The 15,716-nt window shown below is 43.1% G+C and overlaps 1 protein-coding gene across 1 annotated transcript; it reads right to left on the reverse strand.

Annotated features, from left to right (window-relative positions):
* Positions 1–37: 37 nt before the first annotated feature.
* Positions 38–12,108, reverse strand: LOC108666635 (potassium voltage-gated channel protein Shaker). The gene is made up of 7 exons (XM_018153547.2): positions 11,999–12,108; positions 8,558–8,833; positions 5,516–6,162; positions 4,931–4,987; positions 4,352–4,636; positions 2,191–2,355; positions 38–356 (listed from the first exon to the last, which is right to left on the reverse strand). The coding sequence occupies exons 1-6, from the start codon at positions 12,106–12,108 to the stop codon at positions 2,198–2,200; spliced, it is 1,533 nt and encodes a 510-aa protein (XP_018009036.1). The 3' UTR covers positions 38–356; positions 2,191–2,197.
* Positions 12,109–15,716: the final 3,608 nt, after the last annotated feature.

The following is a 15,716-nucleotide window of genomic DNA, read 5'->3' on the forward strand; positions in this document are numbered from 1 at the left end:
AATTAGGATAGATTTGAGATTAATATTATTTGTCCGATAGGCTTTTTCCAGCTGGTAAGAGGTCAGCTGCTGAGTTGCCAGATGGAATAACAAGGGAAGCAGCTGAGAATGCAGCTGAGGCGGCCGCTGGGGAGGCAGCTGAGAATGCAGCTGGAGCGGCCACTGGGGAGGCAGCTGAGAATGCAGCTGAGGCGGCCGCTGGGGAGACAGCTGAGAATGCAGCTGAGGCGGCCGCTGGGGAGGCAGCTGAGAATGCAGCTGAGGCGGCCGCTGGGCGCTGAGAAGGCAGGCCGCTGGGCTCCAGTGGGCAGGCAATGGTTCAGCGGTCGGGCTTGGCACTCACTCCGGCGAGACGCCTGCATCAGGGAAAATAATTCAGTGGGAGGGTAGAAACGGTAATAACAATTCAGTGGGAGGGTAGAACGATGAAAATCATTCAGTGGGAGGGTAGAAACGATAGGAACAACTCATATTCTAAAAAAATTTGGGTGCGGGCCCGACTCAGAAACTGGTGCCGCCTTGGACTCTTAAATTATCTGCTAATGTTCGCTCGGCCGGGCTTGAAGTGCAGTTTCTGTGTAGGAACAAGATCATTATGATCCAGGATACACTTGTCATATTCTCCGGGCACACTAGTTATCTTCTCAGGACACTATTAACTCGGAAAGAAGATTCTGACCAGGAGCTAATTTCGATCGGGTGGCCAAGCTGACACAGAATAACTCAAGCCGAGGGGGAGCGCAACAGTGCACCATAAATTTGTGCCCCATTCAGCCCTGAACAGAAGGCCTAGCGTATTTCCATAAGTCCATCAATCAGCCACTTATTAATCCTGCTGTCAGTAACCAGCCCATGACATCATCTTGTGTTAAATATCAAGAGCTTTACGCCACCATAATCTAAAGCTAACAGATCAGAGTGCAATGATCGTTCGCCACTGAACGCTACCTCGAATCAGCACTTCATACCCTGACTTTAGGTTGAACTGTAACTAAGGACAACGGACTGCGATCAATCCGCCTAGCTCGATAGTGGAACTGCAAGAATCCTTCCGTGCACCACCAGACCGCGGAGCGAACAAGACTTCTGACGCTTCGTTGAATTACGTAACATTTAGCTCACAGCATCTGGGGTTAGGTTTCATATAGCATAGTTATGTACCAAAATCTATCGTCCGCTGACGAGCAACTTCCGAAACTTCTTTAAATTACGTGTAACTTATAGCTCACAGCATCTGGGGTTAGGTTTCAGATAGCATACCGATAGTTCTGTCCAAAAGCTTTGCCGCCGATCGACCGTGTGCTGATTCGATGCAAAGGATGAATACGGACGGGTTGATGACGGTCACATATTTGTTGCAAGGATCCCGAGTGCGGTGTCCGAGTGGTGCTGAATTTTTTCGGCAACTTGCAGACGATTCTGTGCCAAACTATTGCAGGCTGTTTTCCTGTGGGCTGATTGGTCTACTTCAATGGATATGATCTGTCTAGTAGTTTGCGGCTGATAATGTTACAGTCAAGAAGTGTTACAGGCTACGTTCATGAGGAAAGGGATCATTAAAGTCCATTCGAAAAACAGCAGTGGTTGTCGCCGACAGGCATATCCTGGGCAGAAGCTTAAACGGTATCCAAATTTTGATAGAGATCCGATTGTTAAAACAGTGAAATCCATTCACTAAACGAGGCAATCATTGATAAGCCATGATTGGTGAGGAGAAGGATGAGGGAAGATAAGGGAGGTAAGGGGAAGAAGGTAGGAGGACGATAACAGGAACGTCAGAGTTACCGCAGCTCCCCTTCAACCTACAGCGACCTTCACCCCATCCCACCAAGCTCTCTTCCCCCGATCTCCCCATCACATCTCCTTCCCCAAAGCTCTCTTCTCCACTTCCTGATACGCATGTTTCTAAGAGATGATTGGTGATTGATGAAATACACATTAAGGTTGATAAGAGGCAACTGTTCACAAGTCGCAAGTGATTGTCGCAAAATAGCAGATGATTCGTGATTCATCACCCATGTTTTTGTGATGAACTAAATCATAAAAAACACGATTGTTCTTAATTATGGCGGGAGTTGCAGCAGTTACTCACCTAAATATCAGACTTCCGTCTCTATATTCATGGCGTTGCAGTTACCCACCTAAATATCAGACTTCCGTCTCTATACTCATAGCGTTGCAATTACTCACCTAAATGTCAAACGTCCGTCTCTATACTCATGGCATTAATGTTGTTGTTGTGGCGGGGGTTGCAGTTATGCTTCTTGGTTATCTCCTGCGGGATGAGTAAGCCTTGCTCCAGCTCCATGATGTCGGAGGAAGACTCGGAGAATGAGTCCTTCTTCAGGTGTTGGCCTGTGACAAGAGGAGGTTATCTGTTAGTAGTATAACAGGCGGTTATCTGTTAGTTGTATAACAGGGGCTAATCTGTTAGTAGTATAACAGGGGCTAATCTGTTAGTAGTATAACAGGGACTAATCTGTTAGTAGTATAACAGGGGCTAATCTGTTAGTAGTATAACAGGGGCTAATCTGTCAGTAGTATAACAGGGACTAAGCTGTAAGTAGTATAACAGGGACTATTCTGTCAGTAGTATAACAGGGACTAAGCTGTAAGTAGTATAACAGGGGCTAATCTGTTAGTAGTATAACAGGGGCTGATCTGTTAGTAGTATAACAGGGGCTGATCTGTTAGTAGTATAACAGGGGCTAATCTGTTAATAATGTAACAATGAGCTTGCGTGAATTTCACGTCGTGACAGGTTGTAATCTTGTCGCATTATTAGAAGTATGAACTGCAAACCAATAATATTTACATGTTGTTTTCAGTGTATTGTTCCTTTTATTCACTCATTCTTAACGAATAACAATATTTTTGTTCATTATTAAAGTGAATTTGTGAATAGATCAATATTGTTCCACGACGTGCAGGAAGGAATGTGTCACTCATGTTAACCCTTTCACGGGTAAGTTACCATATATGATCACTTGAAATCGCGTCACAAAAAGCCGCACCACGGCTTCCTGTTTGTTTTTGAGGCATCCTTATAATGCCTCAGTCAATCACTAATTATCTGACCATCGTTCTATCTATAGCATCACCAGCTGCAAAGTCCACAAATTGGAATATGAGCATTTAAATGAAGGTTTTGACTCGGGCAATGGAACTGACGCTCTTTCCGCATTTTCTTCAAAAGGTGGAAGTATCAATATATATATTTATTTATTTGGGCAATTTGATTAAATTTAATTAAATTAAATTTTTATGTTTCTAATTTTTCATTTGCATAAACTGAATTTTAATTATAAAGAAAAATTTTGTGTACTGATCGCATTTATTGAATTCTTCAAGTGCGATTTAAACCTTCAATAGGCAAACTTTGCAAAAATTCATAGAAATAAATATATTGTATAATACTTCTTACTTTCTTGAAATGGTTTCTGAAATTTTAATTTCTGTATATTTCAATGTTTGCCCGCTAAAGGGTGGGAACGACGAAGATTACCTCTAAATATTATTCATATTGAAATATATTAGGCATATTCATTGATATACGATCTATGAAAGAAGTGTTACAAATAAATATTAGTTTAAATGTCGCCCTCAGTTAGTCGTGAAATTATAAATATATGTATGTAAGCCTTGTTGACTCAAGACTTAAGTTTTAATACTCACATTGTAAATTATGTATAATTAGCAAGCTATGCCATAGAACTCGTGTTCTAGGGTTTTAAAGCGAGTGATCAAGGATCTCTAAGCTTACTTTGTTTAGTTAAAGCTATCAAGCGATTTTCTTACTGAAATATAGTGATAAAATCTACAGCACAAGCGATAATAGACACAATGTAATAGGGAGCCTACAATTCTTAATATGAAAAAATAATTTGTAATAGATATTTTTGGACATTTAACCTAATTTCGATACTTCGATTTATTTCGAAATAGATTCATTTATTCGAAATTAAAACTTTGAAACTGACAAATTGAGTAATGCAATTCAAAATGAGCTTCACTCTCAATTCGTGAAGCAATTTCAGGGCAAGTCTGTAAAATTCCGTGAAAATGTCCTAACGATGGTGACTTGCGAGATGATGGAGAGGTTCACTATTGCACATTAGAGGCATATGTATCAGTACTCCTGATGATACCGGTACTAGAATGATATGAATGGTAGTAATGGTAGCATATATAGTACCGCTTGGACCTAGCGATCTTCAATCAACTGACAAATGGCAGCGATGGTGAGAAGGGTGAAAGTAGTAGCGTTCACCAATGGTTAAAAGTGCTGAAAATTAGTGGAAAAGCAGCAGGATGAAATGATTGATGATAAGATGATGGTAGCAGCACTGACCAACAGTACCCGGCAGGTAGGGACAGCTGGTGACGTGGTTGAAGTTCTGACTCTGCATTTCCTCCTGGTCTGTCTCCAGGTGGTAGAAGTAATTGAAGTTCGACACGATCACGGGCACGGGCAGCGCGATCGTTAGCACGCCTGCGATCGCACACAACGATCCCACGATCTTGCCCCACACCCCCACGGGTCTGCGGGACACAAGGAATACACGGGTAATGAGGCGTCTGGCCCCACACCCCCACGGGTCTGCGGGACACAAGGGATACAAGGGTAATGAGGGGTCTGGCCCCACACCCCCACGGGTCTGCGGGACACAAGGAATTCACGGGTAATGAGGACCCTTGCCCCACACCCCCACTGGTCTGCGGGACACAAGGAATAACGGCGCTCGAGAACAGCACGACACCTGCGCGGTGAAGAGGTAGACGAAAGAGGTGCACGGCGCTGCTGAACAGCACGACACCTGCGTCGTAAGAGGTAGATGAAAGAGGTACACGGCGCTCGAGAACAGCACGACACCTGCGCGGTGAAGAGGTAGACGAAAGAGGTGCACGGCGCTGCTGAACAGCACGACACCTGCGCGGCGAAAAGGTAGAAGAAAGAGGTACACGGCGCTGCTGAACAGCACGACACCTGCGCGGCAAAGAGCGAGATGAAAGAGGAACACGGCGCTGCCGAACAGCACGACACCTGCGCGGCGAAGAGGGAGATGAAAGAGGAACACGGTGCTGCTGAACAGCACGACACCTGCGCGGCGAAGAGGGAGATGAAAGAGGATCACGGCGCTGCTGAACAGCACGACCCCTACGCGGCGAAGAGGGAGATGAAAGAGGAACACAGCGCTGCTGAACAGCACGACACCTGCTGCGGTAAAGGGGGTGAAGGGAGTAAATAGAGTGACGCTGCCGTAGAGCACGATTCCTGTGGAGTGAAGGGGGTGTAGGAGTGTTTCGGTACGTATTTCTAAAACATAAATGTGGTCAATGATAGATATGTGAGCTGACAGGTGGCTGTGCAGAGAAAAATTTAATGGGAATTACTTAGATAAGTGAATGGTGATGATGGATAGGCAAAGAAAGAACTTCACCTGACCAATGGATAATGAATTCAGGCTTATGAGTAACTTAGAGCTCAGTGTTGCAGGCACGACCCATCACTCACCGATGAACAAGAAGAAGATGAGGAGCCCCAACTCTCTCATGGAAGCCTTGAGTGTTCTTCCTAGGATTTGCAATCCTTTAGAGTGCCGGGATAGTTTGAATATCCTGAATACTCTGACGAGTCTAATAACTCTAAGGATTGCTAATGACATGGCTTGATTTGACCCCTTCTCGTGAGGTGACAGCTTCTCCACAGGGATGACCATATCCTTCTCCTTCTCCTCAGCCACGACGGTGGCCACGGTAATGAAGTACGGGATGATGGCCACGATATCGATCACATTCATGACGTCTTTTAAAAAATCACCTTTATTAGGCGACGCGAAAAATCTCACCAGTAATTCAAATGTAAACCATATTATGCATATTGTTTCTATTAAGAAAAATGGATCAGTCACTTCAGGCACTTCATCCTCCTCGATGACAGTGCCGTTGGCAGTCGTATTGTACACTTTGTAATGCTTGAACTCGGGTAGAGTTTCTAAGCAGAATATAACTATAGACAATAATATAACTATAACAGAGATGATGGCTACCACACGCGCGTTCTGAGAGCTCTCAGGAAACTCAAACAATAACCAAACTTTGCGCTGGAACTCGTTGTCGGGCAGCGGTCTCTCCTCCTCCTTGATGAAGCCTTCGTTCTCCCTGTAACAAAGAGACGAGTCAATGCAGCGTAGATACGTCAGGATACGTATGAGGTAAGTGGGTCGTGGTCACATATAAATGATGAATGAAGAAACATGAGTGGCTAGTGGGTCGTGGTCACATATAAATGAAGGAACATGTGAGGCTAGTGGTTCATGGGCACAGATGCGGGAAGAAATGGTTGTTAGCCACAGATACGTGAAGAAAAATGTGATAAAAGTGGAAATTTTTCATTGATACTTGTGGATATGTTGAAGAAAAATGGTTCGTGGCCAAAGCCATGTGAGAAGAAGTGTAAGAAGCGTTGTTTGTGTTCACAAATACCAAAGGATACGTGTAAGAAAAAATGTCAAGCTCTCGGGTACGTGAGTAAACGTTCAAGAAAGGTCGACACAATTTTCATAAGGATGGTGAACATGAAAAAAAGATAGATTGATTTAATTTTGAGATAAGTTAGGATATTGAGGATACATAAAGCGATTAACGAGATATAAGTATTTAGGGTAAACGTGAATATTTTTTACGTTCGTTATTTAACATAAAGTACAAAAAATGATAATAACAATAATAATTCCAAGATGTGTCAATACCGGCATTAGAGTTATATTAAAATCTAGCATTTCGATCATCGTTTGTTCTTTAAGTCGTAATCGAATAGGAAAACCAGATATGTTACAAGTTTGTTCTAATTTAAATTACAAACATTAAATGAACATTAAGAAAAATATTTTATTCCCATTGACCTCCATTACAAAAGACATTTTAATGCAATCAATTTATGTTGAAGATGAAGCGCTGCACGAGAGGCTGAAAAGTTTGAACGTAGTTCATATACTTTAAAATAATGGAGTTTAAAGTATTCTGTTTTCCTCTAATTCTCATTTAGCGAGTTGAAGAAGGTTCAACTTTAGTCAATTTACACCGCACATTTGAACTTTCTTCGAGACCTAAATCTGACTTGGCCAGCAAGTTCCATCCAACTTAAGTCGCTTGCCCTCTACAGGCGCATTTGGCTCGCCTTGCTTCTTTTATTCGTCATTTTGCGCAGGAAAATTCTTATAATAAAGAAGAGTTTACGCAGAACGCACGGCTCTTTCTACGAACACGTACTAATTATATATTTGAGAAGCTTTGCATATTTATTGTGAGATGATATTTATTGTAATAGAATATTTATTTTGATGTGATATTTGTTGTGATAAGACATTTATTGTGATAGGATATTTATTGAGATTGGATACATATTGTGAGATGATTTTTATTGTAAGATGATATTTCTTGTGATATGATAATTATTGTGATATTATATTTATTGTGAGACGATAATTATTGTGATATTCGCACAAGAAAATTCTGTCAAGAGTTTCAAGCGACAGCTCATTTAAATAACGCAAGTTACTTGAAGACATAATTTCTTTCATTAACCAAGAGCATTCTGAGACTTTTTGTCGTTGTTCATCCTCATAACGTTAATTGTACAACTCAGGGACGGTGGCCATATGAAGATCTCAAACGTTTCAGTTCATATACATGGAATGACGTCACTTGAACCTACACCCAGGAAGCTAAGGGGTTTATATTGTCCAATTAGCAAGACACTTTCTTCTAACAGCACTTGAAGAGAGCGGACGTAATACTTATACACTATTTTGCAGGCAAAATTGCGTACAGAGTGCATTGTTATTTGGACTAAGTAAATGTGATAATTTCTAATTTTTCGATACTACATTACTAACTAAGAGGCAGATGGAAAATTATATCAATGCAAAATTCAGTTCATTTACACGTTATTCGTCAGTTGCTCAGTTCATAAGTGGTAACTCACTTGAGTCTTTATGACTCACTTGAGTCTTAATGACTCACTTGAGTCTTTATGACTCACTTGATTCTTTATGACTCACTTGAATCTTTATGACTCACTAGAATCTTTATGACTCACTTGAGTCTTTATGATTCATTTAAGTCTTATTGGCTCACTTGAGTCTCTATGACTCACTTGCATCTCTATGACTCACTTGAGTCTTTATGAGTCACTTGAGTCTCTATGACTCACTTGCATCTCTATGACTCACTTCAGTCTCTATGACTCACTCGCATCTCTATGACTCACTTCAGTCTCTATGACTCACTTGCATCTCTATGACTCACTTCAGTCTCTATGCCTCACTTCAGTCTCTATGCCTCACTTCAGTCTCTATGACTCACTTCAGTCTCTATGACTCACTTCAGTTTCTATGCCTCACTTCAGTCTCTATGCCTCACTTCAGTCTCTATGCCTCACTTTAGTCTTTATGCCTCACTTCAGTCTCTATGACTCACTTCAGTCTTTATGACTCACATGAGTCTCAATGACTCACTTAAGTCTCTATGACTCACTTTAGTCTCTATGACTCACTTGAATTTATTAGTCGCTCCCTCCCCGAGCTCGTAAAACTTGATCTCCTCAGCGAAGACATCGAGGGGCACATTAGCAGGCCTGCGTAGTCTGCCGCCGCTCTGGTAATAATACAAAATAGCGTCGAAGCTCGGCCTGTTGCGGTCGAAGAAATACTCGTTTCTGAGCGGGTCAAAGTAGCGGATCCTTCGCGCCGGGTCCCCGAGCAGCGTGTCCGGGAACTGGTTCAGCGTCCGGATCTGCGTCTCGAACCGCAGACCGCTCACCTGCACCACAACAAGCGATTAGTCAATGACTAGTTGGTGTGATTAGTCAGTGACTAGTAGGTGTGATTAGTTAGTAACTAGTTGGTGTGATTAGTAGACCTGCCAACACAATGTTTATTGTTAGTTTAAATTAATAAGCGACCTGCCAACACAATGTTTATTGTCATTTTAAATAAATATTATTTATTACGATTGTGAATGAATAAAACTAATTATAAGTTCTAATAAATAATTTTATTATAAGTATAAATTATTAAAATTCATGAGTTTGAATGAATAATATTTATTGTCAGTGTAAATTAATAATATTTATTGCGATTGTGAATGAATAAAACTAATTATGATGTTGGGGATTGAACTGATAACGAATTTGTGATTTTGCGTTAGAAAGAGTTAGACGTGACCTTGTCCAAACTAAGAAAGCGGATTCAGTATCGTGTGTGCCATGGATGTGTAAGGTACGTCTTGTGTTGATAGGATTTGATGAATAAAGTGAATGTTAGGTATAGAGTTAGCTGTGGTTTCCATCTGTGTATACTTTTTTGTAAATATTTCAGTAGCATTTATTAGTGATTTTATTCGTGCTGATTATTAATCGGATATTCATGTTTAGATTAATACCTTGTTAGATATTTATTTGTTCCATTTGTGTGTTTCAGGAGTCTCAGCAATAGTCTTAGAAATAGCTCAAAATCTCGGAACCTCAAGAATAGCCAAATTCAGCAATAGTCTCGAAAGTGTCTCGTTCTGGTTTCGGTGTTTACGTGTTTACCAAGGCTTGGTTTTAATATGTAATAAAGATAAATCAGAACTCTTTTATCACTTTGGCCAATGGGAAGGACCTATACGATCACCTGGCTGAACAATGCAGGGATGAAGATTGTTTTGTTTTATTTTTGTTGGAATGCGCCCCTAGCAATAAGTTTAATGAATAATAATATTATAAGTATAAATTAATAAAATTGATTAGTTTGAATAAATAATATTTATAATTGGGTTTAAAAGAGCAATATTTATTATCACTTTAACCGGACAATATTCATTCCGAATGCGCATCAAATTATTGATTAATAATCTTATAATTATTACACAGTTGACTTTCGTCATTCCGTTGCCATGAAGTTTATTACCTCCATGCAAAAAGTGTTGAATACGAGATAATTTCGTTAAAACAACGTTGATTGCGAGTTGATTTCGTTAAAACATCGTTGAATACGATAAAACATCGTTGAATACGCGTTGATTTCGTTAAAACATCGTTGAATACGAGTTGATTTCGTTGAAACATCGTTGAATACGAGTTGATTTCATTAAATATCGTTGAATACGAGTGAATTTCATTTAAACAACGTTGAGTACGCGTTGGTTTCGTTGAAACAACGTTGATCACGAGGAAGAATTGCTTGGCTGATGAACGATATCGGGGCTGAGGAATCATCGCGAGGCTGGTTTAATGGTCGCATTAGTTCAAAATAATTTGAGGTGTGTAACTTAAATACTGGGAGTAAAGTCCGTAGACTTCATTACTGGATGTCGGCTAGGATTTGGTCTTGATGTACTGGGGAACTTGACGAGCCATAAGAAATTGGCGCCTAATGAGTCGTGGGCGCCCAAACGGCGTAAGCCAAAAAGGATGGGCGCCTAGAAAGACATAGGCGCCATAACAGAGTGGGCGCCTGCTAATGTGTGGACGCCTTATATGGTGTATCAGGCGCTGGGCGGTCGTTGGTAGCTGGGGTCGTAGCCCCCACATGGCAGGAAGATGCCGTCTTAAGTCCTGACATGCGCTGTTCATCGGGAGCAGGATGACACAAACCTGTCCACACAAACCTGTCCACACAAACCTGTTCACACAAACCTGTTCACACAAACCTGTTCACACATACCTGTCCACACAAACCTGTTCAAACAAACCTGTCCACACAAACCTGTCCACACAAAGCTGTCCACACAAAGCTGTCCACACAAACCTGTCCACACAAACCTGTCCACACAAACCTGTCCGCACAAATCTGTCCACACAAATCTGTCCACACAAACCTGTCCGTACAAGCCTGTCCGCACAAGCCTTACGACACAAACCTGTCCAAACAAACCTTACGACACAAACCTGTCCACACAAACCTGTCCGCACAAACCAACACAGCTTAGCTGAGAAAAAATAAAGGGCGAAATTGTACAAAGTGACGCACTTTCTTACCAGGAGCAGCGACGGGACGTAGCACTGATCCTTCCTATTGCCGAGCCCGACGAAGTAAGGGTGACCTACACGAGGTACAAGTACATCGCTACTAGGCAAATGCACCACTTATTTATGCTACTGTGCCATCGATGTTCCTCCAGTTCCGATCGCTAAGAAGATGCTGATCAGGTGTGCTAACTGGCTGAACTCATGTGAATAGCATGATGATGAAAATTACATAGTATCATATCCCTTGAAATGGCCGATTCAATGAGCGTCCAAATGCCACACACAAAACTTACGGCGTCATATAATCCGTCGCGGACATGAGCACGGTGCGAGAGTTGCCTCGCTATAGGTTCAAGTCTTAGCAAAATGAAAATCGGAACAGTGCGCTCAACCGCAACAACGTTTAGACGTGACATAAGTTGATTTAAAGTTATTCAAATTTATGGGTCTAATTCCGAGGTCATGCCTTAAATAACGTTCAAAAAAAGTTTTATATTTAATGATATTTGCGAATTTTAACGGCAAATTATTGGACGCCAGCAAAAATAAGAGCCAACTGCAGGCCACTACAGAGATAGAACTTCAGGCCACTACAGAAAAAACCGGCAGGCCACTACAAAGACCGAGTTCCCTGTCATTACAGAGAAAAGCTGCAGGCTACTGCAGAGATGAAACTGCAGGCCACTACAGAGACTAAGCTCCTCGTCACTACAGAGATGGAACTACAGGCCACTACAGAGATGGAGCTTCTTGTCAATACAGAGATGGAACTATAGGCCACTACAGAGATGGAGCTTCTTGTCAATACAGAGATGGAGTCGTTCGAGTGCGGAAGAAACGAAGCTCCACGTTCCGCATGTCGCCAAGTGCCCCTGTTTTGCACAGTCGCTGCTTTGCAAATCCTGGCGGACTATCGATTTCCAGCTGAGCCCTTACGACAGCGAGGCTCCTGGCGAGGCTGGTGCTGGGAACGCTGCCTTCCACCTTTCCTGGAAGCGAGTGTTGGTGCCAGGAGCTGGCAAGACCCTGCCTTCAGCCTTTTGTTGGAAGCGGAGGCTGGTACCAGGATCTGGCAAGGCGAAGCCTTCACCCATTTCTGGAGGCGATGTTTGGTGCCAGGATCTGTGAAGGCGAAGCCTTCAACTATTCCTGGAAGCGGTGGTTTGTGCCAGGATCTAGCAAGGCGAAACCTCCAACCTCTCCTGGAAACGAGGGATGTGGCTAGGAGCTGACAAGACGCTGCCTCCAACCTTTCCTGGAAGCGAAGGCTGTGGCCAGGAGCTGGTGAGACGCTGCCTCCAACCTTCCCTGGAAGCGAAGGCTGTGGCCAGGAGCTGGTAAGCTTATAGAATCAAACGGCATAAAGATGTTGAAATACGAGGCTTGGAACCGCAGAAATGGCTCGGATTGCTTGAATAAATTCTGAGATTGTAAGGGCGTTTTTACAATGTCCTAAAAAACCTAAATGAACGTAAGTATTCCTATACCTGCTGTACCTTTCAAAAAGAATCAAGCGGCACATGAAAGAAAGCCAAAATTGCTTGAAACACCCATAACTATAAGAAAGAATGAAGAAACAAGCCACCGCACCGACGCATAAGAGGAAGTGGAGGAGAAAAGGAAAAAGAAGTAAGAAACCAAGCCACCGCTCGACGCTCGCAAAGAGCGTCAAATTATTACGTCGTTCGTAGGAAGAAAGAGGAAAGAAGAAAGAAACCAAGCCACCGTACCAACGCTCGGGAAAAGGTGGAGAAAGAAAGGGGAAAGTAGAAGGAAACCAAGCCACCGTACCAACGCTCGAGAAGAGGTGGAGGAAGAAAGGGGAAAGAAGAAAGAAACCAAACCACCGTACCAACGCTCGAGAAAAGGTGGAGGAAGAAAGGGGAAAGAAGAAAGAAACCAAGCCACCGTACCAACGCTCGAGAAGAGGTCAGAAGGCTGGCAAAAGAATGAATGAAGAAATAAAAAACGTGGAACGTCCAAGGCACATATTTGCTCATATAGAATTAATTTAATGATTGAGGCTTGTATTTAGGATTTTAACATGATATTGAAGTAAGCTGTTATTTAGAGATGAGCTAATATTTGACTTGAAAGCTAATGATTATTTACAAAGATTAATAATTGAAACGCTCTGCTCTACTGCAGTGATGTTACTGCCACTGCCACCACCACCTATCCCTTCACCACCTGCATCACATCCAGTAACACCACCACCATCACAACCAGTAACACCACTACCACCACCATCTCCACAGTTATCACCACCACCACACGCGCCTCATCCGCTTTAAGCCTGCCTGCGTTAGTCCATCTTCTCTGCTGCTTCGTAGAGCTGTAAGGCGCACCGTAGAGAGCTGTAAGGCGCACCGTAGAGAGCTATAAGGCGCACCGTAGAGAGCTATAAGGCGCACCGTAGAGAGCTGTAAGGCGCACTGTAGAGAGCTGTAAGGCGCACAGTAGAGAGCTGTAAGGCGCACCGTAGAGAGCTATAAGGCGCACTGTAGAGAGCTATAAGGCGCACTGTAGAGAGCTGTAAGGCACACTGTAGAGCTGTAAGGCGCACCGTAGAGAGCTGTAAGGCGCACAGACCGTAGAGAGCTGTAAGGCGCACCGTAGAGAGCTGTAAGGCGCACCGTAGAGAGCTGTAAGGTGCACAGTAGAGAGCTGTAAGGTGCATCGTAGAGAGCTTTAAGGTGCACAGTAGAGAGCTGTAAGGTGCACCGTAGAGAGCTGTAAGGCGCACTGTAGAGAGCTGTAAGGCGCACTGTAGAGAGCTATAAGGCGCACCGTAGAAAGCTGTAAGGCGCACCGTAGAGAGCTATAAGGCGCACTGTAGAGAGCTATAAGGCGCACTGTAGAGAGCTGTAAGGCACACTGTAGAGCTGTAAGGCGCACCGTAGAGAGCTGTAAGGCGCACAGCAGAGAATATTACCATAAAAATGTTCTTCTTTTAAATAAAACAAGTTTCAACTTCATAACGTTCTTAGTTTTTTATTTATTAACAAATTAAAAGGGTTACTTAATTCTGGTTCGCCCTGTATTATGCCTGTAATGAAGCCGGAGCTTCATCGGATTCTACTAACGGTGAACGGCGGTACTTTTTCCGACAACATTTTATTCAAATTTAAACAAGGGCAAAGTTAAAGATAAAAAATGTAATTTAACAAATCACAATCTCATTGAAATATGTACATAATTGGCAAAAGGGATGCCAAGCCCGACAGTTAAATTCGTGTCTTATGGCATCGCACGTCGTTCGTATCCAAATCTCGTTATGATCTACTCGTAGACTCAGACTGACTCAAGGTTTGGGATTTTCACGGAGCCAATCCTGAGGAACAATGATAACTGATATGCTCTTGAATCCTGAAAGTCTTAGTGAATGAAATTAGATGAAACAAGGATACAGTTTTTCATGTTTAATGTTAACACTGATTCCAGTGGCTAACAATATTTAATCAAATAATTAAGCTTACTAATAAAGGCAGCGCTTGCCAACTCAAAACCAAGGCGAACAAGAACATTGGCCCGTCGACGATGCCCAGAAATGGGTTGCTTATCACAGGAATGCTTGGTAACGACTGAACCAAGAGCGCGGCTTAAGTCTCTGATTGTCAGTCTCGATTTCGTGCCTTCTAAATCCATCGTACTACATTAAAAAATTAAGTTTAAAACTTCCTATTACATGACCACGATGTTACGCCGCCTTTGTAGTCCACCGTTTTCAAACAGTCGATTCATGGTCGCCTCGCCACCGGGGCCCAAAGGTAACGTTGACCGCGACTCATTTGAGCCAGCTGATGAACCTTGCACAATGCTGTTGCTTGCCTCCGTGGGTAAAGTGGCATAACCGGAGAATCCAAGATCTTGCTCACAAACACATCCAGTCGTTTCTTGAATGTCGCAAGGATGAACTCTTCCTCTCAGTTACTTTGGCATGGCGTAGAACGGCCTCGGTCCGGCCACGGAAAGAAATCCCTCCCGAAGGGTCTGAACGCTGGCCGAGGCTCGGTTGTTAAATAGGGGAATTTTACACAATCACCGCTCCTTAATTTCGTTGTTATGTGTCGCTATTTTGAAGGTCACATTTTCAGAGGTGGAAGCCAGTCTGGTTATCATCTTCCCAGCGTACAGTATAATACAGTAATTTTCCTGCTCCTCTCCAGTGAGTACAGTCCCAAAAGCCCAAAATCTGTCCCAGTAGCGCAGGTCGCTCATCGCGTTGATCCTATAGACGTGAAGGTCCGTTGGACTGCCTCCCATTGCCGCACCGCGCCTGCCTTGAGTGGCGCCCAAAACTGGCAGCAGTACTCCAGATGGAGAGCACGAATACTCTGCAGAGTGTAATCATGGGTGTTCCTCCATCTGTTGTCTGCCTTTCGCATATATCGCCGCGATGAGGTCATCGAACCTGGTTTCGGTACTCATCAACACTCCGCGATCTCGAGCAAGTCGCATCTCCTCGATTTCTGTGCCGTCCGATGCCGATTATAGGTGTCGAATCCCAACCTCTGTGCCAACTCTGTGTCTCATTACTTCTAACTTGGTGCCTTTGAATTACATATTATTCACTAGGGCCCAGTCGTGGATTGTGCACAAGCCATCCTGTAACCTCTCGCAGGCCAGATTGTCTGTAATCCTCATCAGCACTCTTGTATCGTCCGCAATGACGATGTAGATGATTGGGCAAGGCGATGTC

This window comes from Hyalella azteca, unplaced genomic scaffold (genome assembly GCF_000764305.2).
Source record: "Hyalella azteca isolate HAZT.00-mixed unplaced genomic scaffold, Hazt_2.0.2 contig366, whole genome shotgun sequence".
Lineage (NCBI taxonomy): Eukaryota > Metazoa > Arthropoda > Malacostraca > Amphipoda > Hyalellidae > Hyalella > Hyalella azteca.